Raw genomic sequence first — 19,127 nt, forward strand, 5'->3', positions numbered from 1 at the left:
CGCCGCCGCCGCGTCCTGGGAGATCGACTTCCAGGCGGGCGCGCCCTCGCCAGCGCGCATGCTGCCCGAGTTTCGCCGGCCGGTGGACGGCGGCCGGGGTGACCGGCGCCCCCTGCTCCCGCGGGCCAGGCTTTCCTCCTGCGCCGGGCCGCCGCGCGCGTGGGGGAGGCGAGCGTCTCCGGTGCTGAGCTTCCTAGCCCGCGCCGTCTGCCCTCGGGAATGGGGGCGCCCCCGTTTTGCGGGGCACCTGTCCTCTCCCGTCACAGTAACGTTTAGCCGCACCGGCTTTGTCTTACAGGGAGCACGGTGTTGCGTGCGGGACATTTTGAGTACTGTGACACTATTTGTTCTGTAATGGGGTCATCTGTGTATTTTTAAAACTTCGTTCTGAGATTTCTTTGTGGTCGGTCTTGTCATCGTCAACTGATTTATCTTTTTAAACCCCAAGGGGCCGGGAATGAAATAGTGGTACAGCGCCTGCCTGACCAGCTCAAGGTCCTGAGTTCGATTTCCGACACCGGAAAAAAAAAAAACCTCCTGGGGACTCCGTGTTTGTGTTTTTGTGTGTGCATTAAGCATTTAATGAACTCTGTAGTTGTATGCTAAAAGGTGAAAACACGAAAGTCAACCACTAGCATGAGCTTAAAATAAACAGATGTGTCACACCTTTCGTCAGCCGAAGGATTTAGCGTCGCCGGGGCTGGGTCAGCCGATCGGTTACTCACCAGATCTGGTCCTGCGCAGCTTGGGCTGCAGTCTTTCCCTCCCGAGCTGAATTTTCGGTGTGTTGGGTTGGAGCACTCTTATCTGTCCTGTCTGGCGATCAAGCCTAAGTATTTTCGTGATGGGTTTTAACAAAAGGATACTGTGTTGGCAGCACATCTGTTGCAGTCTGATCAGCCAAGATATGTCAGTATCATTTTCTTTGAGCGGTACCGAATGTGCAGTTTCATATAAACCCATAAATGCATAAATTCTGTGAATTCTAAGCTAAATAAGGTGGTTCCTTCTATTTATTGCATTAAGCCTAAGCTTTTGTTTTAACTACCTAGTTTCGAATGCACCAGTTAGGGCAGTCTACACGCAATCCAATGTCCAGTTTCTGTTTCAAACAGTAAATGTTTAGTCGGTGTTTGAGAAATCAGTGAATTATCTGAAAATTACTGAGAATTTTTTTTTGGGGTGTGTGTGTGTGTGTATTTGGTACAGGGTCTCCCTACGCAGTTTGGACTCTTAGTGATCCTCCGGTTTTCAGCCCCTCAGCGCTGGGATTGCAGGCATGCTCCACCATGCCCAGTCTTTCAGCGGGCCTGAGGGCGGGTCAGGGCAGCAGGGGGTCCCTGCACTTACCTGAGCAGGGTTAGTCCACTGAGCCATCCCGCAGGCCCGAGAATTGTATTTGAAGAGGAGGTTAGAGATCTTGTAGCCCGTTTAGCTTTGTGTTTTTCAGGCTTGACAGGTTAGATTACTTATACATAAGTGTACAGCCCACTAAAATGGGCAGTGAGCGAGCAAGTAACAAATATCTCTGAGCTCTAATATAAGTCATCAACGGCACTGAAGATTTTATACACCGGTGGGCAGCAGGGCAGCTGCCTCGCTTTTTTTTTTTTTTATGGGGCATTGAACTCAGGACCTGACACTTGCCGGGCAGGCATTGTGCCAACGAGTTACATCCCCGGCTTCTGCCTCTTGTTTCTTTTTTCTCCCACAGATTTTTCTAAGAGCAGTGCTAACACTGAGAGGTAAAACTTGAACTAAACAGTGATGTTAGATGGAAAAGCCAAAACAGTTTACTTTCGTCTTTTAAAAGTAGCTATTTGTGGTGGTTTCTGGTTTCTTTCAGTGGTCATGCTGAACTTTGGTTGATGTAATTTAGCATTACTATCTGAGTGAAAATCATACATGAAGGTCTTGTAGAAGAAGCAGATGTTTTGGGAACTAGGCATTGTTTGAGGCATTTTTCCTGTAGCTGGAAGGTAATTGGTTCCTGTGACTTGACAAAATTGAGAAGTTTGAAATAGTATCTTCATTTTAACCTTTAGGTAGAGAGATGTAATATTCTGAGTAATAAGAATAATGTGATGGAATCAAAATAATAGATCTTTAGGTTCAGAGTGTCTTTAAAGAAAACATACTGTATTTCGGTTTTTCCCATATTCTTCCCCCCAAAAGTTTCCCTTTCCTCTCCAGCATTTTTTTTTTTTTTTAACGTTTCCCACAACTTAAAGATTGTATATGCCATTCTTAGCTCTGGTCAACTGTAATCACCATAATCAAGGACAAAGATAGCACTTGAGACAACCGCAGCATGTTCTAAATGTAACATGGCGCTAAAGCGAGGCACATGTTGAGCTTGGAAGCAACTGGAGAAACTTGATACTCAGGAGACCAAAAGTGGTGGAGGTTAAATGGAAGTTTTTACCTTCATAGCAAAAACCAACTTTTACTGTTGAAACTTGATTATCATCAACATTTGCTCAGTGAAGCACAATTAAAAAAAAAAAAAAAAAAGATGTGGAAGGTCATTGTTTTCAGTGCTTTTCCTTTTGTCTCAGATCTCAGGATTGGGAAGGCTGAGTGCTCTCCACTAATGACCTCGTGTCCATTTTTCCACCTTTGTGCCCTGTGCTAGTCTGAACTACTCTTTTCTCTCAGCAGCGAACATGAGAAAGTGGGGAAAAGGAATAAAAGCAGACTCTCTCCATCTTTTCTGTTTGGATGAGTTTGAGCAGTTGCTCATGGATTGACTTCACCCAGTGTACTCTGTTACTGTGTTGAACATTCCAGCAACCTTACCGTTATTTTTGTTTTCCTACGAGAACAAGAATGGCCACAAGTGTGGAAGAATTAAACTTTGGCAGGCCTGCTGAAAGGTTATTTTTGCAGTGATTCTTTTGTATATGTAAGAGAGAAAAGACTTGGAAGAAATAGTTGAACATTTATAAACTGGTTTTTAAAGAAATTCACAAATTACTGCTTTGACAAATGTTTCCAAGGAATGAGGCTGAAGTATTAAATACTAATAACACTGTAAGCGTGCTCCTTCAGGAGTGCACAAAGAAAGGTTACTGGGGCAGTAGCAGCTGTGCCACTCTTTAGAAGCTTGTCACCATTTATGGATAAGGCTTGAGAGAAGGGCCCTTTTCTCTCAGTGCTTTCAGTGCTTTTCTCCTTGGTGTAATGCTGCAGCAGAGGGCAGAGCTGCGTGTGGCACTGCTGGAGCCTCTCAGGCTTGTGGGGTGAGGGAAAGTTTTGCACTCGGTTCATGACTAACCAGGATAGAAAGGGAAGGGACACAGTGGAGACAACGTGAGAAGGTTGCTGAGATGGGTGTGTGAGGACGAACAGAGACAAGCGAGACTTTTTTCTCATTTGGTAGAATCTGAGAGTCGAAATTCTGAAAATGTAACCTGGTCTACTTTGCCAGAGATTCCTTTAGTGAATTAGTCATAAATATTGGCTGATCTGTTAGGACCAGCCAGTGTGCTATGTGCCAGGTGTTCATTCAGTAGTGACCAAAACTAAACTGCCTGTCTTTCTGGAGCTTAGGTTCTATTGGGGAACACCTAAGAAAGTGAACAAACCCAACTCCAGGTAGAGATGAGTACTCAGGTCAGAAGGCAGAATTTGTACAATTTTAACATGGAATATTTAATAGACTTGCGGTGTCGGGAATTGGAGTAAAGGAAAGCCAGAGGATATAGGGAGGGGTGGATGGAGCAGCTGCTGTTGATAGGACTGAGATAGTGTCCACGGAGGAGCCCAGTTCTCCAAGACAAAGCTCCTGACCTTGTTGGAGACAGCATGACCTTGTCTTTCCAGTCAGCAGAGGAGCCATTGAGCTGCACTTGACCTTAGCACCGTTCTCGGCTCCAGGCAGAGGCTGATGAGCCCGGGCCTGTAGGCTGGAGCGTGGCCGTGCCTGCTGATTCCTTACTCTACAGCTGCTACTTGCTGCAGAGGTACTCGTGGCTTTAAAGTTAGCAAGTCTGAAATATGTGTCATCTGGCTCTCATACAAAATTCTGCCATTGCCTGCTTTAGGATACTCTAGAAAGCGGGCGGTGAGATGTTGTGTAGGGACACAGCTTAGAAACCTCCTGAGGTGGGGAGAGGTGATAGGGAGAGTCGCCCCCTCCAGTTGCTGCTGATCCCTTAGGTGTTACAAGTCCTGGGTGCTGGAGGTTCTCTTCCACTGCAGGAGCCTCCATGCCCACGGGGTACCAACGAACCCACCGACTGAGTAGACACCTTGCTCCTGTCTTCTTTTGCCAGGATCCTCCATGAGCAAAGTTCAACGTCAAGGCAATTTTAAAAAGAAAGATAGTATTTAAAGGACCCTGCTCCGTGTTTGCAGAATAGATAGTAAATGAAATTTCAGACCAATGAATTGACAGTTGGCACGTAAACTGAGCGAACTTTGGATATTTTTGGAAGGATGCCAGAGAAAGCCTTTCTGCAGAGGGCCATGTGAAGACTCACTGTGCTGCCTCAAGGAAGCCAGAAGGCCTGTGAGAAGAGTAGTGCAAGAGCACCCAGAGGGGCAGGAGCAGGCCTCCTGGCAGTGGCAGAATGACAGGAGGGAACCAGTTAGAAGATGACTGGTTTTCCAGCGTGATGTTGGAAGTGGTGGTGGCTGAGAGCAGGCTAGCTGCAGTAGAACTGGCTGTGCTTGGAGGAGGGACAACAAAGTCACTGAGAGTGACTTTAGCAGCAGGTCAGGTCCTTACTGAGAGGAAAAGTGAGGAGAAATGTTGGTTGGGGATACTGCTTGGCTGCTTTTTAAATTGGAAAGTAGAGTGGATCACTAGTATTACTGTTTGCACATACCTAATTGAAAAGTCTAAAATCTTCAAAATCTGAAACTTTTTACACCTTTTTGAAATTAAGGCTTCTCAAATCAATGAAATCTGTGCATCTGTTCCAAACTTTTCTTTAAGTCCTCCATTTGAAACACAAAAGTTCCAGGCATTTTGATGCAAAAGATACCCACCTATATTTGATGGTTGTTCATTGTGCCTGCAAAAGAGGAGCATATTTTGTGGCATGGCCACACCTGATTTCAGAAGGGATGAGCTGGCACAGTGTAAGGAGACCAGGAGTCTTCCTGGATAACTCGGCTGACTCCTGCACCTGAGGATGTCCAATGGGCTGTCCAGTGTCCAGGGATGTCGCCTGTGACCAGCCTTCAGGCTGGAGTCTGGAGCTCACAAGCCGCAGTCATGGGACGGAATGAAGTCATCTGGGAAGACAAGTGAAGACGAAAGGAACTGAAAGATGGGTATTTCAGAATTTAGAGGTTAGGAAGACAAGGAAAAGCTGGCGGAAGAAACCAAGAAGGAAATCAAAGGGGGCAGGGGCTCCGGAAAGACCAAGTCAGCTGTGTAAAGGGCTTTTATGACCGTTTCCCTGCACCTGTGGTAGGAGCCAGAGCTGCGAGGGCTGTGTGTGGTGACTGGAGAGTAGGCTGTGTGATTGGAACCTCAGGAGAGCCCGTGCTGTTTTCCCCACAAGACAGCCGCCAGCCAACTCCTCCTGTTAGCCAGGCAGATCTTCCTTTGGCCCAGCTCTTCAATGGATTGTTACTCATTCTTAATTTTTGCTAATCTAGTGGACATAAAGTGTTTATCTCTGAGATTTGATGTTTGATTACTATTCTGTGAAATGTTTGTTTCACCTACTTTTTAATTTTTTTATTATATGTGGGGATTTCTTATAGATAACACTTTTTGGATCTGTATGTTGATTTTCTTCTAATTTGTAACATCTTTTTACCTTCTTTTGATGACTAGTTTGTAAAATTGCATAGTCTTACAATGTGAGTAGTTTGTAAGTTTGCCTAGTCTTTAATGTGGTTTGGGTTTTTAGGTTTTTTTTTTTTTTTAAATGAGTAGCTAGTAATTGATTGTGATGGTATCTCTCCCATCCTACTTTATTAACAGCTTTATAGTACTACATTTCCTTATAGCCTCTATTTTGATATTTTCTTGGAGGCCCTACATTTAGATTTCACAATTATTTTTGACACCTACTGCTCTATGATACCTCTTGGTTTCATTTACTCTGCTGTAATTTCAAGATGTTTTCTGTTGTGTACCCTAAGGAGAGAAGGTAACTTACTTTTTTTGTATTGAAAGAGAAGTATGCATTCTACATCTTGAGCCATGTGGAGTTGATTTTTGCGGATGGTGTGATGGCTCTGGTTCCCTGGTTTCCCATCATTTGCTTACCAGGTACTGCTACTGATTTGATCACTCCCCACTTTCCAGGTGTGCATTTGGCCACTTCTGTGGTGTTCTTTTGTTTTTTGTTTTTTCTTTGTTTTAATTGTACTAAGATGTGCATAAGAAAAGTAACCCCTTGGGGCACCTGTAAGTGTGCAGTTCATTGATGTTAGTGCTTTGTGGTGTTGTGCAACCTTCACCACCATCATCTGCAGGAGTTTTTCCTCTCTTCAGACCGAAACTGGACAGGATAAGGGATGGGGTACTACCTGCCAGAGCCTGTCGCAATCGACTCTGTAATCAGCTCTCCTCCCTTCTGCCCGGAGAAAATCAGCTTCTTTGGATAGTTTGCAGATGGAATCATGTGCTGATCCTTTTGTGACTGAATCTCATTGGCATTGTATCATGCCGTAATTTTTTTTTTCCTTCTTAAGGCTAGATAATATTCCACTTTACGTTTACGATACATTGTATTCTTCGCTTGATGGGCCTTGGGATTGATTCCCCCTTTTAGCTGTTGTGAATAATGTTACTGCGAACAGGGGATACAAAGTTTTTAAAAAAGTCACAGTTACACACACAATGTGGGTGTGGGAGTACATACCTGTCATCTCATCACTCTGGAGGCTTAGGTAGGAGGATTGTCACAAGTTTGAGGCCAGCCTGGGCTAATAGTTCATGGCTGGCCTAGACTGCAGGGCAAGACCTGTCTCAAAAAACCAAACCGAAAGAAAAACCATGTATCTGGAAGGGGAATTGCTGAATCATATAATCTGTCTCTTCTCTCTCTCTTTCTCTACCCGTCTCTTCCCCCTCTCTCTCTCTGTCCCTCCCTCCTCTCCCTCTCCCCCTCCTCCTCCTCTCTCCCCCCCACGGATTTGGGACAGGTCTCAACATTCAGTTCAGGCTGGCCTTGAGCTGGTCTCAGACTCACAATTATTCTTGGTGCACCATTACTTCCAGCTCTTGTTTACTTCTGAGGAACCACCACAGTGTTGTGTGTCTTGCCAGCAAGTCACTGCCCACATTTCACCAACAGTTACTTCCCACTTTGGTGCCGATAGCCAGCCATCCTAATCATGCCTGTGAAGTAAACTGTCGTGGATTTGATTTTCACTGCCCTAATGCTTAGTGAGGGTGAGTGAGGTTGGGTGTCTTTTCATCTTATTGGATAATTGTCTTACTTTTGGTGAAATGTCTTATTCAGATCTTTTCTTCTTTTCATATTTCTTTTACTTCTCTTGATGGTAGTGGGGATTGAATCTAGTCCCTTCATATTGAGCTACAAGGTCTAAATCACTAAGTTGCCCAGGCTAGACTCAAAACTTGCATTCTTCCTGCCTTAGCCTTCCATGGTACTGGAATTAATTTGCCTTTTTTTGTGGCTTGGTATGATTAACTTTTAATTAGAATGTTTGTGATACATAATGACTACATTCATCTTGGTTATTTGGTACATACCATGTCATATCTTAATTCTTCTCCTTCCTAGCCCACCCACCTGTCCCCCATCTCTACATCTGTCTTTTATTTTGCATTTTAATGGGGTGTGTGTGTGTGTGTGTGTGTGTGCGCGCATGCGCACGCATTGAACTTGGGACCTTGCATTTGCCAGGCAGGTGCTTATGCCACTGAGCTATGTCCCCAGCCCTAATATTTGTATTTTGAATAGGGTTTTTTGTTTTGTTTTTGAATTATAGTTCTTATAGCAGATGGCAATTTATAAATCTCTTATCCTTTTCTATGGGTTTCCTTTTCACATTTCCTAGTGTACTTTGTCCCAAGTTTTAAAATGTGATGTCCTGTATGTCCGCTTTTTGCTTTCATTGCCTATGGTTTGGTGTCATGTCCAAGAAATCAGTGCCAAAATCCAGTGTTCTGGAGGTTTTTCTCTAAAATTTTTATCATCTTAGCACTTATTTAGCTCTGTGATCCTTTTGAGTTAGTCCTTATAAGTGGTGTCATGCACACACCCAACTTTATTTTTTTGCATGTGAATATCTTGTTTTCTCAGCACTGTCTGTTGAAGAGACTGCTTTTCCCCATGGATAGTCATTATGTCACTCTCAGTAAAAACTCTGACCTGGCTTTAGTTCTGGGCTATGCTTTTTCCTGTTAATCTGTGTGTCTGCGTTACCATGCTGTTTTGAGCCCCCTCCCCCTTTGGTGGCAGGGATCAAACTCAAGACCTTGCCCTTGCCAGGTAGGTGCTTGTGCCATTGAGCTATCTCTGCAGCCTCTACAATATTTTTATTTATGTATTTGATAAGAGTCTCACTATGCGGCTCAAGCTTGTAGTGATCTTCCCATTTCAGCCTCCCCAGCATTGGGATTACCAGCGTGTGCTATCACGCCTGGAATCAGGGACCAGCACGGCTTTCTGGGACAAGCACAGCATGTAGTACCAAGGATCAAACCTGGGTCCTTGTGCTTGTCAGGCAGACACTTTGACTGCTGAGCTGTCTCCCCAGCCCTTTATAGTATTTTTGGTAGTAAGCTTCCATTTTATTTTCTTTTTAGTCTTGACTTTTTTTCCTTTTGTAAATATTTTTATTTTTTATTTTTTTAATAGATTGCAAATTGAAAATAAATTATTTACAAACATAAATGAATATAACAATAAAAATTGTCCAAAATAAAAATGAAGAATTTACATATCAGTCATAATAGTTCACTGTGTCAAAACCAAGAAACTTATATTCATATAATTAGAATTCTCAAAGTAGAAAGGAGTAGGCAATAGATATTTAAAGATTTAAAATTTCTGAATTTAGTTCAACTTCTAATACCACATTTCCAAGAAAAATGAACCTTTTGCACAAGAGATTTAAATAAAATCATACCAAGATACACAAAAATGAAATAGTCCAAAACTTATTGTAAAGAAAAAAATCATTAAAGCATATACATAAAAAATATTAGCTATGGAAGAACAAAATTAAATAGCAAGAAAAAAAAGGACCAAATGTGTAAGAAACTAGACTAATTAAAGAACTGAAAGAAAAGATCTTTGAATTTTATACTTAGTAAACATACCTTTGAAAACTAAAAGTAAGATTTCTAGTTAAACAAACTGGAAATATTTTAATACCTCCAGAAGTAGCATATAGGAAATAACAAAGAGCATAATTCAAAAGGCAAGAGAAGTTGCAGTATGGTCTTGGATAAACAATAGAGAGCTCTCAATATGATAGTTATGCAGGACTATATAAAATATATTAGATGAACCCTTATTTAAAGGTCATTGAAGATTTCTATCAAACAGTACCAATCTTATGTTGGATTATACACATATTTTTTTTTCATATATATGTGTGTGTATGTGTGTATAAAAGACAGGGAAGAAGTAGTATAAAGTCAACAGAAAATGGAAATATACTTTTTAAAGTTCCTAATACTAGGAGAAGATATACAATGTCTTTTAAATAAATTGTAAGTAAAAGATATAGTATAAATCTTAGAACAGAAATTAAGATTAAGCAATATTCAGAAAATTAAATACTAATTAATTAAAAATTAAATGTTTCAAAACAGTTGAACTAAGAGAAAGTTTTCATGCTAGCAAAGAAGTACTAAGAGTAAAACATAAGATAAATACTGGAATGGCAGGTAAATGACCAGCACTTCTAACAGTTTGAGGATAGGATATTGCACAAAGTTCTAATGTGTTGTAGACATGCATAATGACTGTGACAGTTACTCGTGGCTAGGCGTCACTTGTGGAACTGAGCTACAGCTATTTCTTTGAAATCCCCCTGTAGACTCAGGTGGGATCATGATCCATAGGGTGGAAGAGATGTCCTTGTAGAATGTGCTGATGGATATATTTTGCTGCTGAACACAAAAGAATAACTGAAAGACTACTATTATATACCTCTTATTCTCCTGTGTTTTAATTGTTTGCACTATTTGGTGGGTTCTTCTCATTCATGGGGCTGTGATCAATTTGCTCCCTCTCTAGAACATCATTTAGTAGTCTGTGTAGCCTTGGCTTTGTCATCATGAAATTCTTTAGTTGTTCTTTGTCATGGAAGTATTTCACTTCTCCATTATACTTGAAAGAGAGTTTTGCAGGGTATACCAGTCTGGGTTGGAATTTGTTTTCTTGCGGGACTTGAAGTACTTTAACTCCATGCTCTTCTTGACTTGATAGTTTGTGAAGAAAAGTCTGCCATTACTCTGATGGGTTTTCCTTTAAATGTGATCTGTTTCGTTTCTTTAGCGGCTTTTAGTATACTGTTCCTATGCTGAATTTCTAGGATCTTGATTATTATATGTCTGGGTGTGGTTTTCATTGGGTCGATGTTATTTGGAGTTCTATATGCTTCGGTTACAGGAATGTCAGATTGTTGTCCCATATTTGGGAAGTTTTCTGCTATTACTTCTGCCCATATTCTTTTTATGTCATTTGTATTGACTCCTTCCTTCTCATTGATGCCTGTTAGTCTCACATTGTTCATCTTTGCATCGTTTTGCAGGTATTGAATTATTTTTTCCTGCATCCTAGTTGTTTTTAAGAGATCTTTTCTTTTTCACTAGCTGCAATGGTGTCTTTAAGGTCAGAAAGTCTATTTTCACTTTCAAGTGGTTTTGCCAGCTTATGATTGAGGTATTAATTTCCTGTATATCACTTTGAATCTGTTTTCATACATTCTATTTCTTTCCTGAATTGCTTATTCAGGGGTTCCATCATTTTTATATTCTGCTCTATTTTTTATCAATATATTCTTTAGAAGCACTTAGTACTTCTTTGATTATAGTTATCACTACATTTCTTAGTTCAGAAATTATTTCTCATCTGATTTCTTGTATACCTTTGTGCAGTTGTTTCTTTACTGCCTACGCTATTATTTCAGAGATATCAGTTGTGTGATTTCCACTTTCCTCTATGCTAGTGTCTTCTGCATTTGTACTGGGTGGACTTGGGGCCTGAGACTGCATTTTGTTCCTTCTCTTTGTCATTTTGTATATACCACTGTCCTCTGACCTTTGATGTAGAGCTTAGATAGAGTTATTACCTTAGCACCAGGTCCGGATCTACAAAGTTCAGATTCCTCCAGGTGGGTGTTGCTTGGATCTGGCTGGGGTCTGGCTGCTCTGCTCCACTTCTTTCTGCTGCAGCCTTTGGAGTTGAACCCTTTGTGTCTCTCTGGCAAGATTTTCTGCTCCTGAATCAGCTGGGTGAGTCTTGCCTCCAGCCTCTTTGCAGGGAGTTCTGCTGAAGGGTTTCACACTGGGCCTGCACTCTGGGTCGAATGAGAATTCAGTGGGCCCCAGGTGGTCTCACTCATACACCGGGCCTGTGCTCTGGGTCTGTCCGGGATTTGGTGGCCCTGGGTCCTCTCACTCACATGTCGGGTTTACACTCTGGGTCTATGCAGGATCCGCAGGCCCTGGGTCATCTCACTCACACGCTGGGCCTGTGCTCTGGGTCTATTCGGGATCCCTTTAGTCTGATTTGTGTGCGGTTTCCAAGGTAAGACTTCTGTTGTGTAACCCTGGCTGGTTTGGAACTGGCAACAAATCTCCTGCCTCAGCCTCCTGAGTGCTAAGTACTCCCTCTTTTTTTCTTATTTAATACTACAGAACATGATGTTTCTCTTGGTTAGGGGTTGACATCAGGAAACTTCATCGCCACTTGGCACCATTGTGGTTTGGTTTTATTGCTACTGTGGGGAGTAGAGTTGTGTGAAGCTATCAACAAGACTGCATGATTTGAACTGTCTGACTGTACATCAGAGGACCTCAACTGACTGACCTTTTCTGATTTCTCTTCAGAATGGTCAGAGTTTTTTGGTCTTGGATGAACAAAGATTTGCAAAAGAAATTCTTCCCAAATACTTCAAGCACAATAACATGGCAAGCTTTGTGAGGCAGCTGAACATGTGTGAGTATGGGTAGCCACTTACTTGTGGTGCTTGACGAAGCCTTTTTTCATTTGGATGATAGAGGGAAACATTTGTAGCATGATCCTTCATGTTTAATTTTTGTCTCACTTTAGTCTGTGAAATTTGAATCTCTTCCAGATGGTTTCCGTAAAGTAGTGCACATTGACTCTGGAATTGTAAAGCAGGAAAGAGATGGTCCTGTTGAATTTCAGCACCCGTACTTCAGACAAGGCCAGGATGACTTGCTTGAGAACATTAAAAGGAAGGTGAGCTGCCGTTAACGTAAATGATCTAGAATATCAATACACCAGTTGTTGAAATTAAGACTGTACAGAAATGCCCAGGTGTTCTTACTGGAATGTAGACTCGGAAAGCTTGAAGTGTTGCCAGCCCCTGCCCAAGTCCCTGTCCCTACCTCATGCTCAGCTGTGCCCAGACTCTACTTCATGTCTAGAGGGCTCACAGCGTTGGGACGGAGAGAAGAGCTTTTTTGTAATTGGATGGATCATCCTGAGTCAACTGAAAAGTAAGCTTTTGCTGGAATAGCAGCTTATGGACAACTTTTCCTGTGTAGATCCCTGTTCCATGCTGCATGCCCAGAATGAGTACCTCGTGTGGAGTGGGTGTGCTGTATTACATTTTTAATGAATGGTACCGTGTGGTACATTAAATTAAATGTGGAATGAGTTAATGAAACTTGGGGGAATTATGGGAAGTTTGGCAGAACGGAGAAATGAAAAGGACCCTGTGACGTTCCTGCTGTTGAGAACTTTCCTTTCAGAGTGATGATTCCTTGTTTCCACTCCTGTTGAGTTGTGAAGAGATTTTCTCTAGAATTTTGTCATGGGCTTTTTGGAACCAGATCTTACTTCTAAATAAGCTGCGAAAACCTTTTAGTAGAATAGGTTTGAACTGTGATTGTGGGTGTTCAGTGTATGCTTGATTTTCTACATTTGCTCTTTGGAAGGTTTCATCTTCAAAACCAGAAGATAATAAAATTCGTCAGGAGGATTTAACAAAAATTATGAATAGTGCTCAGAAGGTTCAGATAAAACAAGAAACTATTGAGTCCAGGCTTTCAGAATTAAAAAGGTAAGGTATTTTCAAATATAAAGTGTATATTGGGGGTTGAAGGTTGTATGGTATTTTAAGTAGTCACTGTTGAAGCCAAATCAAAGGTCGTTTTCCTGCAAGTGTTGGTTCCCTTTTGATCAGTGGCCATAGACTTTATCCTAATTATATGTGTTAATTGATCAGAAGAACATACAGTAATGAGTACATCAGAATAACTTGATACGTGAGTTTACTGATAGAACAGTACCAAATCTTTATGTTAGTGTAAGGGCTACAGTTCTACATAGATGAACTTTCACACAAATGAGGGCACACATAAAAATACCCTACACATTGCCCAACCTCTCTTTTGTGGCTGTTTCATAAAATTCCTCTGTGTGACCTACCTCTTAGGAAAAAGTAGGACACGAGAAATAGCAAAGGAAGGACACAAGAGGGTTGCCCTACTTTAATACTTCACTTGGGCCTGGGAAGGTGGCCTTTCATCTTCAGAAAGTTGCTTTATTTGGTTTTACTACTTTAGGTGGTAGCATTTTCCTAACTTGCCATAGTAATACCTTGTATTTTATTCTTCATAGTAGGTAGCTGATACTTTCCCTCAAGAATTGACAGGGGCTTGAGGATGGCATGTTCGTGTATTCTTTCTCCCATTTTCAGTGTGGGACATAGATATTCCTGAGTCAGTATCCTCAGGAGTAACCCTGGAATTTGAATCTTTTCTGCAATAGGCATCATGCTTTCCATTGTTTCATATTTTGTATAAATGCAGTTTTCTTTTTGTCTGCAAGCTTTCCCTGGATCCAGTTGTTTGCATCTTAGTTTACCTCTTCAGGAAATGGATCTCAAATTAGCCTTTCAGATTTTATGTCCTATGCTTATAAGCAGATAACCCATCTTTAAATATAAGTCCAAAAATTATAGCAGTTATTAAGCGCTAGCAAAATTTTCACCTGTGTATATAAATCCAGTCATTTTTCGGATAGTCTCACTTAAGGATGGTGGCTTTTGTGAAGGTTTTCAAAATACTAAAAGTTAAAATTTCTGATAGCTGGATATCTTTCACACTTAAGCATATCAGCTCTGCTTATAGTTAATATTTAATTGAAGTTCCAGTAACAGATGAAGCAAAAGAAACTGTTAATATTGGCAGGTTGCTAGTTTGCTGTATCATTGCATATATCTATATATCTTATGTTTCTAAATAAAGTGTCTCGTAGTGGGTTGTATATGCTTGGGTTTGAGCCAGCTCTTACAGAAGTTTTAGAGTCTGATGTATAATTTAGTTTTCTTCAATAGTGAGGGAATTATCTGTGTAATACTGAGCTTTTTCTCTCAGTTTTCTGCACTCCAGGATCCTCACTCAAAATACAGTGCTTCCTTTCTTGGCAGCTTATGGTGAAGTTTAAATAAGTAGCACACATAAAACGTTAAGACCTGGACCATGCTTCCACCAGCACGTGCAGAAGCTTCTCTTGCCTTCCTTCCCTAAAGTGAGGCGCAGGGTCAGATCTGAGTTAGTAACCATACTGTGAGGGTTAGCTTATTCTCAAACATGTAGTGAAACAGACCTTTGACCTTTAAAAGGAATGGCTTGCCTCGCACTGTGTGAATGTAGGTGTGTGTCTGAAGCTTTGCATGTGTTGCCCTGGGTGGAAGGTGCAGTTAAGGAGAGATTCTGAAACATAGTGAGTTAGGTGCTGTTCCTCTGTAATCAGAGCTGTTTCCTAGTCTCCTAGAAAGGGGCAGTAGAAGCGAACAATAATAACAACAATAACATTGTTATTATTAAAAGTAATCAGGCTTGGCTCTCCGATTAGATTTTTGTTGGTTTTGTCTTTCATAAATCGCAGTGAGAATGAGTCCCTTTGGAAGGAGGTGTCAGAATTAAGAGCAAAGCATGCGCAGCAGCAGCAGGTCATTCGAAAGGTAAGAAGCTCTTTGCAGTTACTGAAACCTGCATTGTTGAATGAGTACTGTTTGAACCAGAAATCTACTGGGTAGTCAGTAATTTAGCTTAGTTTTGTATACACAGAGCTAAAATTACCAAATCTAACCATCTTAGGCCACTGTTTTGTATCCCTTTTAGCAATAACGAAAACATTTTGCTAAAGATGGTCATACCATACTTCTAGATAACATCTTAGTTCTTACAGTGGAAAGTGGTCTTTTGAGGTACTTAAGTCTTAGAGGCTTCATCCACTACCAGCTTCTTAGCTGATTTTTTAAAATTATAGAACAGGCTTTCTGTGTTTTGTTTTTAGCTGTATTTTCAGCACTAGGCACAGTTAATAGTCATGTCCTTTGAGCAGACTGCAGGTGGAGAGTGCAGTGTGAGTAGGTGGCACGGTTAGCATGTGCTGGGGTGCAGCTGTGCTGAAGACAAGTGGGGCTGGCCCCCGGCTCGCAGGCGGTGTTGAGAGGCTGTCCTCACTGGCCATCTGCCTTGCTTAGCAAAGGTCTGCACAGCAACTATGATTTCCAGTGAGTAAATGGGACAGCGAGCAGCAGGTTCTCCGGAGGGGAGGATGGGGGCTTCAGGTGGGCAGCAGTTGCACCCTGGGCTCCCAGTCAGCAGTACAGGTGGTTTCTTAGCATCAGCGTGCAGATGAGGCCTGGAGGTAGCAGAGTTCAGTGCCGTTTACAGAAGACCGTGGACTGTTTTGAGCTTCCTCTTACTGGTCCATGTTTGCGTATATATTGTGTGTACCCTTATGTGGCATTAGTTCATGAAGTGTGTGTTCTGACAACCTCTGCAGGTGTCTGGAATGACTAATCTGATTCAGCACATTGGATCTAAAATTCCGCACCCATTTTAATCTGTTCTACTTTATAGAAGAATTCTGTTAGTTACTATTTGAGAACATAATGTTTTGGTCAAATGTTAATTTACAGTATTCTGCAATATGTAGATCTTTTTCCTAAAAACGAAGGTAGTTGGTAAAATAGTTGTATTACATTTCAAGTTTTCATAGAAGATAATGTATAGTCAATTTTGCTTTTGAACTGTTTTGGTGAGTAGAGTTACATAATGCTTGTTGAGAACAAGTAATTTTTTAAAGTTTGCCCTTGGATTCAGTGAGAGTGATACGTGTGAGACCAGTTAACTCTTCAGGTAGAGAAGCTATGTGCTATAAATGTAGTCCTTTCAAAAAAAAAAGAAAGAAAATTGCACAATGTAATACCAGTGTGTGCAGAGAAAGTTGAGGTGAAGAATAAATTTAGGCAGTGATTCATGTTCTCATAAATCTAACCACTGGCATTTCTAAAATTTTCCTACGACACAAGTGTTAAAAGGTTGAAGTTGAACTGTTAGTTGTCATGATTACGTTTCTGTCATTGCTGAGACAAAGTACCTAACACCCGGAATAAGGAAGCAAAGGTTTAGTTAGTGCACAATTAGTGGAGGTTTTAGTCCATAGTGGGCTGGCTCTAAGACAGTGGCACATGGCAGAGGACCACAGTTCATGGTGGTGGAAAACAGAGAAAGCAGCAAGAGAAAAATGGAGGAGCAGCGGCAGAGGGCAGCCTCTCCCTTCCTTATTTGCATTCCCGCTATCTGCCCCAGGCAGGTGTTGCACTCACACACATAATCCTGGCGGCCAATCATAAATTATTCACAAACCACAAACTGGAAGTCTGCCCCACGACTGCATGAGGCTTGAGGTAGGGGGTGCCAACTAGACACAACCCATAACTGCTTTAATGTTGTATGTTCATCACCTCTCTGCATTTTCTTTTCAATAGTTTAGGGGCTTTGTTGTACTTTTTGCATTTTTGTCCTTTGAATATTTGATATTGACTAGAGCGGCAGACAGTTTAGTAAGCAAGCCTCTTTGGAGAGGAATGTGCTAACTGATAATGCTCTTTTAATCTTGAGACTATGTGGGAATTTCAAGCCAGTCTTCCGCAGCCTCGTTAGTCCCCCACTCACTTTCAGCCTTTGTCCTTCACTTGTCTTTTACCTTATGGTCTCAACACTTTTAGCACATGAGGATTTATAATAACCAACTTAGCTGTGCCCTGTACCAGCAATTCTTGCACGGTATTGTCACCTGGAGGGCTCACTAAGCCTCAGCTGCTCTGAACTCCAATTACTTCCGGAATTTCTGGAGATTTTTGTGTATGCTGAGTCCCTAGGCCAGTATTGCCAGGCTGCAGGCCACACTTTAAGAAAAGTGCTATAAAATATGAAGGCTTGTTCACATTGTCCAGGTGCTTTCCCTCTAAATTTAAACAGGTGTTCAGGATTTAGTCGTTGTTCTTGATTGTAAATCAGAAGCATTTTTGACAGACACATCTCAGTAGTAATCTTTGCAGCATCAGGCAGAAAATGTTTTGTACCTTAAAGGCATATGATCTATTTTGAGAAAATTGGCCATTCCTTTTGCCTGTAATTGTATTATTTAGTGTAATGTTACCTATCAAACAACTTTTATTTTGCATTTTAATGCAGTCATCTTGAAACTTTTAAATAAAAAGTTGGGACTTGTGGCTAGTCAAGTTTGGTACAGTCTCAAGTCAGCAGCTGCTGACATTGCCAGTCATGCGGATAACCCAGTACTGTTATGGACTACTGGACTGTGTTGGGTTACTTTGCTGAGTTCATGTACCTACAGTATAGAAATGGCAGTGGAATACCCATCTCTCACAAAAGTAAACAGGAAAGGGGGATATGAATGAAGGTCCATTTTGTAGTGAAAAAAAAAATGTGTATCTGTATATACAAGATAGCATAGGTATATAGCTACTTTCTCTTAGTTCAATGAAAAGAAAGTTTTGAAATGATAGTGTTCAGACAAGATATGTCTGCATCTTGTGCTATGAATACTACAAAGACAACATGCAATATATTAAGTATTGTAACTGTCCTGCTAGCCTGTTCTGAAACTGTCTCATTGCTACTTCTTTCTCAATAAAATTAATATAAAAAAAGTTGGGTACTGTCGTCAAAGCAGCTCTGTGGAAGCTAATGCGAGCGGTGCCCAGTTGTGAGAGGTATTCAGATTTCCAGTATAAGCACATGGGAAATTCTGTGACTTGGAGTAGAGGGCGTATGTTGTCAGGCTTGCTCTATAGGACTTCTGGATATAAGGAATGAGATTGGGGGGAGAATTTTTATTTTCATTTTCTTTTCAGATTGTCCAATTTATTGTTACATTGGTTCAGAACAACCAACTTGTGAGTTTAAAACGGAAAAGGTAAGTCTTTATGATAAAATGTTTTGACATGTGCGTGGATGTTTTAGTATTTAGCTACAAATGGCCTGCAGTGCTATATATATTTCTGATATACTAAAAGAATGGGCCTTTCTTGTTAAGTTATACTTGCATCCTCAGAGTGGTCTTGCAGGTGGAGTGTTCCTTACTAGTATATTTGAGATCAGAAGTGACTTCAGATGTTTGTACATTTGGGGATATTTACAACTATGAGGTGTCTTTGGGATGGGCTGTAAGTTGAGTGAGAAATGTGTTTCATACACTGCATGTCACCTAAAGATAATATGCAATGTTTTTAATATTTTATGCATGAAATAATACATACCAAACATGCCTAAAGGTGCTCAGAGCATCGACACTGTCATGTGCCCGAATTTGCCTGGCCCGTCCCATGAGGTCACTTGTGGAGCTTTTCCTTCATGGGATCCTGTTGGTGCGCAGAAAGTTTCTGATTTTGAAGCATTTTGGATTTTTTTTTGGCGGGGGGCGCTAGGGATGCTCAACCTGTACCTCTTTCTACTGTCAGCCTCTGATGTGTTTGAGAGGTAAGAACAGCATAAGTGGCCACTTGATAGGCAGACATACAGTTCACTAAACAGTTAGTTCATAAAGAATCGAGTTTTTGTTTACATTAGCAGTGTAAAGGAGCATGAGGGCCCATGTGAGGGAGACTCTGAAAAGAGACCATGTGTTACAAAAATCAGATTTTATTTTTTCTCTTAA

General features: G+C 41.3%; 1 protein-coding gene across 4 annotated transcripts in view; it reads left to right on the plus strand.

Moving 5' to 3' along the window:
* Positions 1 to 19,127, plus strand: part of Hsf2 (heat shock transcription factor 2) — a 33,482-nt gene that overhangs the window by 959 nt on the left and 13,396 nt on the right. For all 4 annotated transcript variants that reach the window (XM_023714229.1, XM_023714230.1, XM_004630235.1 and 1 more), the window contains exons 2-6: positions 12,005 to 12,113; positions 12,253 to 12,380; positions 13,082 to 13,206; positions 15,039 to 15,114; positions 18,325 to 18,386. In XM_023714229.1, coding sequence (XP_023569997.1) covers positions 12,005 to 12,113; positions 12,253 to 12,380; positions 13,082 to 13,206; positions 15,039 to 15,114; positions 18,325 to 18,386 — 500 coding nt within the window. The remainder of the gene's footprint in view (positions 1 to 12,004; positions 12,114 to 12,252; positions 12,381 to 13,081; positions 13,207 to 15,038; positions 15,115 to 18,324; positions 18,387 to 19,127) is intronic.

This window comes from Octodon degus, unplaced genomic scaffold (assembly GCF_000260255.1).
Source record: "Octodon degus isolate 3935 unplaced genomic scaffold, OctDeg1.0 scaffold00034, whole genome shotgun sequence".
Lineage (NCBI taxonomy): Eukaryota > Metazoa > Chordata > Mammalia > Rodentia > Octodontidae > Octodon > Octodon degus.